The sequence below is a fragment of the Physella acuta genome, unplaced genomic scaffold, assembly GCF_028476545.2.
Source record: "Physella acuta isolate Inbredline_101_S28 unplaced genomic scaffold, ASM2847654v3 ptg000412l, whole genome shotgun sequence".
NCBI lineage: Eukaryota > Metazoa > Mollusca > Gastropoda > Physidae > Physella > Physella acuta.
The window spans coordinates 206,092-216,969 of NW_026731931.1; the positions used below are offsets into that span (position 1 = coordinate 206,092).

Consider the following 10,878-nt stretch of genomic DNA (forward strand, 5'->3'; position numbering starts at 1 on the left):
ATAAATTTATATATATATATATATATATATATATATATATATATATATATATATATATATATATATATATATTTATATTTATATTTATATTTATATTTATATTTATATTTATATTTATATTTATATTTATATTTATATTTATATTTATATTTATATTTATATTTATATTTATATTTATATTTATATTTATATTTATATTTATATTTATATTTATATTTATATTTATATTTATATTTATATTTATATTTATATTTATATTTATATTTATATTTATATTTATATTTATATTTATATTTATATTTATATTTATATTTATATTTATATTTATATTTATATTTATATTTATATTTATATTTATATTTATATTTATATTTATATTTATATTTATATTTATATTTATATTTATATTTATATTTATATTTATATTTATATTTATATTTATATTTATATTTATATTTATATTTATATATATTACTTTTTCACCTTTCAGCTACGTCAAATATTATGTCTGGATCACAAGGATTTATTATTAGTCCAGGGTTTCCTATTGGTTATCTCGATAACACTCAAATTACTTGGAGAATTGATGGAGTTGATGGGACGTTTATAGTCTTAAAGCAAGTGTTATAAATATTACACTATTATAAAGTTTGTAATCTTAATATACTTTAAAGCAACATACAGTTTTTGGGTGTGTTTTTTAAATATATTTTTAATAATTTTTTTTAATCGTGGTAAAAAATTCTTAAAAGAATAATAATGTTAAATTTCAGTATAACATTATTTGACTTGGGCCCAGTAACATCAAACTGCAGTAGTGACTATCTTCAAGTCTTTGACGGGTCGTCTTCAAGCCCAAGACAGCTGGTTACATTTTGTGGTAACGTTGTCCCTGGTCTGATCGCCTCTACATCAAATTACATGTACATTGTGTTTAAGACTGATAGCTACCATACGTACAAAGGCTTCAATGCTTCTTATTACACTCAAAGTTAGTATTTTAATAAATAAATGAATAAATAAATAAATAAATAAATAAATATATACATAAAGAAAGAAATAAATAAATAAATAAATATATATATATATATATATATATATATATATATATATATATATATATATATATATATATATATATATATATATATATATATATATATATATATATATGTATATATATATGTATATATATATACATATGTATATATATATATGTATATATATATATATATATATATTTATTGATTTATTTATTTATATTTATATATATATATAATTTTAAATAATTGAACACTTAGTAATATTTTAAGAAAATGTCGAATTAATTTTTTTAATGGCAAAATCACAGCAATAGACAATGCAAATTATAGATATTTAATTCACAGTTTTTTTTAATGATTGGATTGTGTTTTTTAAGGTACAGCATCAACACTAACAGCACCAACCGGATATATAATCAGCCCAGGTTTTCCTAGATATTTTCTTTATAATCAAATCTACACGTGGACAATCCTAGGAAATTCTGGGACATTTGTTGTACTCAAGTATGTTGAGATAATTGACAGCTTTTTTTAACTATCTAGTTTTGCTTTCCTTCTTGGAGTATATTTTATTTCAGTATAATCTAGAACAATGTGTAATCAGTAATTATTTGTATTATGACATGCACTTAACCACTTTCTACCTTATAGTCAAGTACTCGTAGTTTTTTTTTTTTTTTTTTTTTTTTTTTACAATTGTGAGACTTGCAAAAGGGAAATGGCGACTCGAGGTATAAAAATTGTTTTTAATTAATTTTTAATTACTCAAACTTTTAAAAATAGAATAGAATCTCATAAAAAAGAATTGCGCACAAAGTGAACAGTAAACAATGTGTATAATATTACGGAATATTAATACTTTATAAATTCATATGCATTTTTTGAAACATCGAAAGTAGCGTAAAGTACTTCCGGTCAACGGAAATCACTCAAAATTTGATAGAAAGCAGAGAATTTTTTTTTAACTTATATGCTAAATTTCGTTTATCTATCTGAAGCAGTACTCAAGTTATATGCTTTTGAAGAATCAAAAGTAAAATAAGTTCCACTTCCGTGTACCGGTTACCGGATATTGCTGAAAAGTTGATAAAAACTACAAATTTATGATTTCGAAATCTGCATGATTTCCTCTATACTTAGTATACGAGAAAGTAAAAATGCATTTAACATGTTTTAATATTATATAGTAATGCACTGATAAATATACATAACTATGCACTATAACAAATAACTATGAAGAAAGCTTTATAAAGTTATCCACTAGATAATATAGTGACCCTCGCTTTCTGTATATTTATTTAACTAATAGTGTATTCTTTTATAATTAAAGAAAATAATGTATTTTCTCAATTTTAGTGCATTATTACATAAAAACTAGTTATTAAAAAGTTGTTGTATGAATATTTTTTAGTAGGCCGAACCCCCGCGTCACAACCCCCCCCCCCCCCCCCCCCCATCCAGACAATACCCTCCCCCCCCTCACCCCGATTTAGATTTATTTTAAGGAAATACTAATTATGGAGAGAAACAAAGTTATAATTAAAAGCAAAATTAACATAAGAACAAAAAAGTAAAGCAAAAATTAAGAATAAAAGCAGCATTTTATTATGATTTTAAAGTTTTAATTAGTTATTATTTTTTAAAAATCCCAGTAATTTTAATCTTTGCCTTTCAAACACTCTAATATAAGCAATTAATGAAAGCTTGAACATCAGTTGTAATTCGAGCGCTGATATAAATTTATGTGTTGTGTGTTTTGGTAAAAATATCCTTTACAACTTTGAGCCTTGCTCCTATTTTATAAAGTCAATAAATTCACAAATATTTTGATGGTAATATTTCATATTTGACTGGACCTCTTCTGTGCTAGTCTTCAACTGCGTTGTTTGTTTTTTGCATATAGTTATTCTGCATGCATGTGAAATTATTACATATTAAATTTGGGTTAAATGTTTGTCCCCATCTTGACATTGTGACATTAGTCATCGAAATAATCTGCACTTGACGATGCTTCTTGGATAAATATTGTATCTCTTATATACATTTTTTTCCATTCGTCTACTCCACAGCATTACTCAATTAAATGTGAGTAGCTACACATCTTCCTGTTCCAACCACCACATCGAAGTCTACGACGGACAGAGCACCAGTGGTGTATCATTAGGACGGTACTGCTATAGCAGTTCACCAGTGTATGTTGTATCTTCATCGAACTACATGCACGTCGTGTTTAGAACTGATAGTTCAACAGCGTATCAAGGGTTTTTAAGTAACTACTATACACAAGGTAACTTCATTAGTCTCTCTGTTCTTGAGTTAAGCGAGCACTTATTTAATTGACACACAGTGTTGTCAAATAAACCTATTTCCATCTCCTTGAGGCGATATTCCGTCAACAATAATACTATATTCGTTTTACATTGATATTTTTCGTATTCCGGATGCTTTGACTTTAAAAAATTCAACGTAGGAGTGAAACAAATATTTGTATGTAGGCAGCTTAACTAAACATAATAATCAGTGATTGCAGAAAAAAAAGTGAAATACTTAGATCGATTATCAATGTTAAGTGCGATGATACCCAATTAAATACACCTATTAAAAGATTGGTATTACTCGGTTATGTTCATTCTTTTTTTCCATCTGCCAGCTTGCTTGAACATTGTAAAAGGGACAAAGGGTGTAATCACTAGCTCTGGTTATCCCAATGGTTACAACAAAAACTCGACTTGTTCCTGGAGAATTGAAGGGGATGCTGGAACTAAGATATCTTTAAAGTAGGAATGTATTCTTATCAGAAGTGTTTTTACTTTTTTTTTCTCACATAATTTAAACTATTCTTCCATTTAGCCTATGAAAAATAGTTGTAAGCATTTGGTGCTTCTTTATTTTATGATACAATATATAAAATATGTACATGTATGTTTTTTTTAAATTATAATTATAAATATATGGACTTATTGTATATATATATATATATATATATATATATATATATATATATATATATATATATATATATATATATATATATATATATATATAAATATATATATATATATTGGTTAGAAATACATATATATGATCGTGTATTTATGATCAATTTTAGCATCACAGACTTTGAGGTTTTACCGTGCGGGTCAGCATTTGTTGTTGCGTATGATGGTCAGTACACACGAAATAATCTAAATCTCCCAAGTTGTGGTCAAGTACCTGTGTTTTCCATCAACGCATCAAGCAACTTCGTCTTTATCGCCCTTCTAACATCACGGCTTATCGACCCTGTTTCTTACAGAGGATTTAAGCTAAACTATGTTATCACAGGTAAAAGGGGTTTGAAAATTTAAAGGCATTGTGTTATCAGTTTAGTCAATGTATCATTAAATGTAGATGCATATTCAATTGTTATATTGTAGAGATAAATCACAAAAATGTACTACAACTTATTACTGCAGTAGATAAGAGCTATAGAAAATAGAACGAGCTTTAAAATAAACAATTCTTTTATTAACCCACAAAAAGTGTAATTAACCTTTAACATTATACATATAATTGATAGCTTTTAGTTTTTTTAAATTTTAGTAAAGGAAAATAAATGCAAATGAAAAAGAGTTATTAAAGCTATAAAATAAATCTGTTTTAATCTAGTTTACAACTTTTAATGATTTAAAACTAAATCTTGAATGCACCCACATTAAACACACTGATTGTTGCAACATTGGACGTTTAATTGAATATAATTAAACCACTAATGGCCGTATTGAAAATATTCATTAAACAATGAAAAATTGGTACTTAGAATTCCATAACTTAATCAAAAAAACGTTTCAATTAATATGTTTTTTTTCTGGAGCCTAACCTCTTTATTTATTACTGCATTTCTATCAGATTTATCGTATGGAAAATCCTGTTCTCTAGTGGACCAGTGTCGAAGTTACTTGACTTGTGCTAATGGCTCCTGTAGTTGTCCAAATGACACATATCACAACAATTCTACACTTAGCTGTCACAATGGTAAGTCATTTAAAACTATTGAATTTTTATATTACTACAGTGAAAGGCCATCGAAAACTATTAAATTATGAAATAGAATTTAAAAAAAAATATTCTCAATTGAATATTTTCAAGACAGCGTGGTAGATCGCACAATAGGTAAACCAAAAGTTCAGAATTTGTTAGCAGAACATTCTACACTGCGCCCATGTCTAAATTATGTTGACCTGAACCCTTTAAACGTTGGGTTGGAAACAGCTTCACAGCACATTAGGACAAATTTATTGTATGTCCGATAACGTGTCGAAACATGTCACAATTCATTGTCTATTTAGTTAACTATTTGTATCTTTCAAACTTGTTTTTGAACTTCTCATTTACAAACAACATAACATTTTCCATTAATTAACATTTTATGTTGTCTTCCTGACTTCTAAACGGAGTAGTTTCTATGAAGTGTAAGCTCTCTGATATTGTTATGTATGTATGTAATTTTTAATGCTATTCGACATAACAAAAATAAACATTTTATTCCAGAAAATTTCTATACATCTATCTATCTATCTATCTATATACTACTAAACTCAAGTTTGTTTACATGTTTGAATATTTATTTGTTTGTTTTTCTGATTTGGTACTTGAAGGAAAATGCTCTATATGGGGGGCTGGTTATTTAGGATGATAAGTGCTGGCAGACGTGATGTCATTTATGGGTGACCCCCCCCCCCCCGAAACCCACAGTTATCTAACTAGATAACGGGTAGTCTAGTATATTACTAAAACTCAAGTTTGTTTATATGTTTGAATATTTATTTGTTTGTTTGTCTGATTTAGTACTGTAAGGAAACTGCACATTTTTTATTGCTGACAGACTGTTAATCAAACATTTATTTAAAGACGTTAATTAATTTATTGATTTATTCATAGGTAGATTAACCACATTAATTTTAAAGTTTTAGAACAATTGCTAAACTTTGACTGAATAGTGACGTTTGATAACTCATTTTTTTGTTTGTTTGTTTTTTTTTTTTTTTTGATTTGTTATTGGGAAGAATCTGCATTATGTCTAGAGCTGTAAAATATGATTTTGGGTGGTAAATATTGTTCTTTCTTAAACACACTGTTAATTACAAACTAATTAAAAGCCGTTAATTAATTTATTTGTATATTCATTGGTAGATTAACCACATTAATTATAAAAGTTTAGAACAATTTTATTTTTATTTTTAATTTTTTTTTAAATATTTTTTTTACGTTTTCAATTATTTTTTCTTAAGGCCTATATGTGAAAGATAAGGTTGACTATCAGGACCTCGCGGGGCACAGGGCAGGTGAAGTAGAGTTCACCTGTTTCTATGTTCTCAGCATATAAAGGGATAGTGTGGTCAGAGCCATGCTCGGCCGGAATCGTTTTTTTAAAATACAAACATGTCTGAGACTTGGCGGGGCACTGAGCAGGTGAAGCAGAGTTTAGTAGAGTTTTTAAAATATAAAAAAACGTCTTTTTGAATGTAGGGTCTGGTTATTTTGGGATGATCAGTGCTGGCAGACGTGATGTCATTTATGGATGACCCTCCAATACCCACAGTTATCTAACTAGATAACAGATAGTCTAGTTTATTCTAAAGACGACTAATAAATGTGTATTTCAAGCACTTTTTTCGCATCTTTATAAAACATGGCAAAAAATGTATTATTACTGCAACAAATGTAATTAACTTAACTAATATGTTACTTTAAAGTACATACACGATATTGTTTTTAAATATCTATATTACGAAATACTTTTAAAAACAAATTAACAAGAACAAATTTTCAGGATTATTTGCAAAATTTAATTTCCTGTTAAGTAATGTGTCCTACATTACATTTGACTGAAAATATTTCAATCCGTCCAACCATTTGTATCTCATCTAACAATGACACTCAAAATACAAAAAAAATGTATAGAAGCACAGTTTAAGAGCCGATTACAATCTTTCGAGCCTACTAGTCAGTATTTTTACCGTAAAATAAATCTCACGTATTTGCCACACAAAAAACTAAAAGTATGCAGTAGCATTGTATTAAAACAGATAACATGTGTAATACAAACCAGAACAGCCAAGCAGGCGCGATAAATTACGTTTGATGTGGGAAAGAATTTCTTTGCTTTTGCGGATATTTGTTTTCTAAACACCACACATAGTCTTAAATGAATTTTCCAGATGAGTTAAACGTTGGATTAGTAGCAGGAGCATCCGTTGGAGCGCTGGTGTTTCTTGTTATTATCGTCGTGGTTATTGTCGTCATCATACGGAGAAAACAAACTCGACCCAAAACACAGATGGAAGTAGGGGGTGTGGCTATGACAGCAAGGTTAGTCCAGTCCAAGTTATAATCATCAAATGGTTTTTTAACTCATTGAATATATCATCTCCGACAACAGTGATATACATGTTATGAGGGAAGACAGCTCTTGTGTTAAGGTTCATGTCTTCACCCGCACCTCTAATGGACATAAACAGTTAAGAGGTAGAACAGCTGTCTAGCGACTCATCCATTGCAATTTAAAAAATAGCAAAACTTGCTGCTTGTATTTTTCGCTATTTGAGTCACAATTTTTCACCAATGTCTGCAACACGGTGGGCAATTGAATTAGCACCCAAAACTACATTTTCAAGTTGTTTTGAATTTTCTGGGCATAGTTCCCCAGCCACCTCCAACAAACTTTTTTTTTCCGTGGACAAAAAGATATCCGCGGGCCGGATGAGAGGACTTCGCAGGCCGTAGTTTGGAGACCCCTGGTTTAGAACAACGGTATAGGATTAAGCAATCGTTAGAGTCAGGTTTGAAATCAGAAGTAATGTGAAGAAAAAATAAAATCTATTGCATAGAATACGATATGTTAAGAGATAAACAAATCTTATTAATACACCTTAAGCAAATATACTTACACGTGTTTTGCAGTGTTTCTTCCAGACTTTTTTCTCCGGAGAGGGGGGGGGGGGGCGCAATTGATATTTTCGCGGGGAGGGGCGGACTTTGGTAGAAGTATATGTTTTCTATATAAATTCCGTTTCGTTCGGGGGGGGGGGGAGGGGGTAGCCTTTCTATGGGGCGGAGGGGGGGGGGGGGAAATGGGGTTCACATCCGAGTTTTATTTTGTTAACATTCTGTTCAATTTAGAGCAACTGTATTGGATTATGCAATTGTTAGAGCAAGGTTTGAAATCAGAATTTATATGAAGAAAACAGAAAAAAACTATTGCATCTAATCTAATACGATGGGTTGAAAGATAAACAAATAGGCCTACACCTTAGGCAAATATATGTACATGTGTTTTGGTGATGAGGAACTAAAGAAATAATATAATGTGTGTTGTGAGTGTACTAACCACACGGACAATAATCCACAGTGTATGTACTGATGGACCTGTCGCCTCAACATCCCGTGCACGAAACAATTATGTTTACACACCTAATCCCAAAGTATCTGAAGGTAAGTTATATTTTAAAGGTGGGAACTCCCACCAAAATTGTCCTGGTGTAGACAATCAACGTATGTTGAATTAATTAGTCTTTAAGTTATTGCGTGGTGTAGCCGTGGAACGGGCACCTGCATAACCGTACGTCAAGAGTATGTAGTTCGACATTTGAAATACATACAACACTACACTGGTTGGTCGATGTCGACTTGGCATAACCGTACGTCAAGAGTATTTATTTCAACATTTGAAATACATACAACACTACACTGGTTGGTCGATGTCGACTTGGTCGAGTCGGTAAAGCTCATGGTCTTGAGTTTGAGTCCCCGGGCGGATGAGATTTGTTAACTTTTCTAGGAGAGACAATTTCTTGCAGTTTCTTCTGGGTTGGATAAAGATTATAGAAGCAAATCCAAAAAGAAAAGCAGGCTGAAATCGGAGTTAACGACCGATATGCATACGTTACCTACTGTAGATTAAAAATGTACACTAATCCTAACGTTGAACGTAGCTCTCACAATCTAGGTTTAGGGCTGGGATGTTTAACGGATGCGATTTATTTGATTTCGTACTAGGTGGGCCTTTTCAATCAGTCTATAAAATCCTCAGTATTTTACTTTACCGATACTTTGTATTGCAAGTATTGTATACAGGGGGTAATTTGTATGGAGTTTTGAGTAGGGGTATTTGACATATTGCTATTCGTCTGGGGAATACGGATAAAAGGTAGTTAACCCAGTTCGTGATATCTGTAGTCATTCGATATAGTTTTCTGCAACGTACCAAGATAGTGATTTAAATTCGAAGCCTGTGTAACTTCTATAAATTTTAATATTAATTTCTACCCCATGTATGTTGCACTGTTACAGAACATGTTTATGAGGAAGTACGGCCTTTGTCAATCAACAAACCACCAACACAGGGGGAATTGTGTGCGAATTTAGATGCAGAAGAAAACGTATATGCAAATCAATATTCTATCTACGATAACGCATCGTTCGTTCAAGAAATGATGAAATGATCCGCATGCATTAGTTACCTTTATTAATGTTAGCAGCCTCATAGTTGGGGGTAAATTATAATTCTTTATCTAAAAAAGGTCGTTTCAACATAAGACCTACTTAATAACAAAAATGTTTAGAAAATGAAAACACTACATGAAAACTGCTCGGTAACAATAACTTTGTTAATCGAAACTTCTGAGTTTTGCCAGACCCAATTATATTGTTTCGTGGCTGGCATAGTTTCTTAAATATTATTATATTTATATTGCTTCATCACAGTATATTATGAATTATCAAAGAATGGCTATGTTTTGAATGGAAAAATGTAAATATGAGAACCTTGGCCAAGAGTGCTTTTTGTGTTATCTAAGTATGTTATAATTAACTTTTTGTTGATTTAATGTGTATTACTGTTTATTTCGTCAAAATATTGTTTCAAATTTCACACATTAGTAGATTTTGTTTATTCTTGTCTTGTTATAACAAATTTTCAAGTGACTTTTGTCAACAATCCGTACAATTTTTTGTTGTTGTGTTACGTAAAGATTGAAGTTTTGGTTAGTATTAGGTTGGGTGTAACCGAAATTATAAATTAAAATCGATTGTTAAACTTCAGTGTTTAAAAAATATTAGGCCTACATATATTTATAGTATATTTAAAAGAATAGTATTGAATAATTTTGTATTTTCATTATTCTAAATACATTTATTGGATAAACAAGTATGGAAATAAAATAATCTAGTTTAATAAACGTCATATGTCTGTTAAAAGAGTAGTATAGAAAGCATAATTGTATCGTACTGACAAAAAGTCTGCGATTTATTATATGATGGCAGAAATATACGAAATAATTTAAATCTTTCTATTTTTAGTCGTTGTTGCAGAAATAAATAACAATCGAATTTTGCATAAAGCATTTATAACAATGTACTAAGAAAATCGTAAACTTTAGCCTTTGTTTATGAGAAACCACTCACTGCCTAAAGTGAACTAAACACCTCTAAAATGGGAAATTTATGCCAGAAACTTACATATATAAAAAAAACGTGTTTACAATAAAGTTGCTTTCACTGAATCACAGAGCTAACCAACCTGTAAAATCCATCTACTGTTCATGTCAGCTACCTCATTGAGATACATCCGACGCCTCGAGACAACATCTTTTTTTCATAGCAAATCTATATAGGGAAAGACGTACACTTCAAGAAATCTGGAACAGTTACAATGTAATCCTGCTTCTATTTTTACGATGTCATTTTTGTATCACGCTTCTTTTAATTTAAATGCAATCCTATTCTTAAATTAATAACATATGTTACAAATACAGTATGTGAATTTAATTAGTTTCTTTCAAACATTATTTTCAAT

At 29.8% G+C, this 10,878-nt stretch overlaps 1 protein-coding gene across 1 annotated transcript; it reads left to right on the forward strand.

Moving 5' to 3' along the window:
- Positions 1-759: 759 nt before the first annotated feature.
- Positions 760-9,629, forward strand: LOC131942560 (cubilin-like). Its single transcript, XM_059302454.1, has 9 exons — positions 760-991; positions 1,421-1,547; positions 3,113-3,330; positions 3,694-3,820; positions 4,153-4,367; positions 4,932-5,057; positions 7,244-7,394; positions 8,434-8,516; positions 9,375-9,629. The coding sequence occupies exons 1-9, from the start codon at positions 760-762 to the stop codon at positions 9,524-9,526; spliced, it is 1,431 nt and encodes a 476-aa protein (XP_059158437.1). The 3' UTR covers positions 9,527-9,629.
- The last annotated feature ends 1,249 nt before the right edge of the window (positions 9,630-10,878 follow it).

Coding starts and splice junctions, on each gene's coding strand:
- LOC131942560 (XM_059302454.1), top strand. CDS start 760: ATGTTAAATTTCAGTATAACATTATTTGACTTGGGCCCAGTAACATCA. Junction 4,368..4,931: donor GCTAAACTATGTTATCACAG/GTAAAAGGGGTT, acceptor CATTTCTATCAG/ATTTATCGTATGGAAAATCC. Junction 8,517..9,374: donor TAATCCCAAAGTATCTGAAG/GTAAGTTATATT, acceptor GCACTGTTACAG/AACATGTTTATGAGGAAGTA.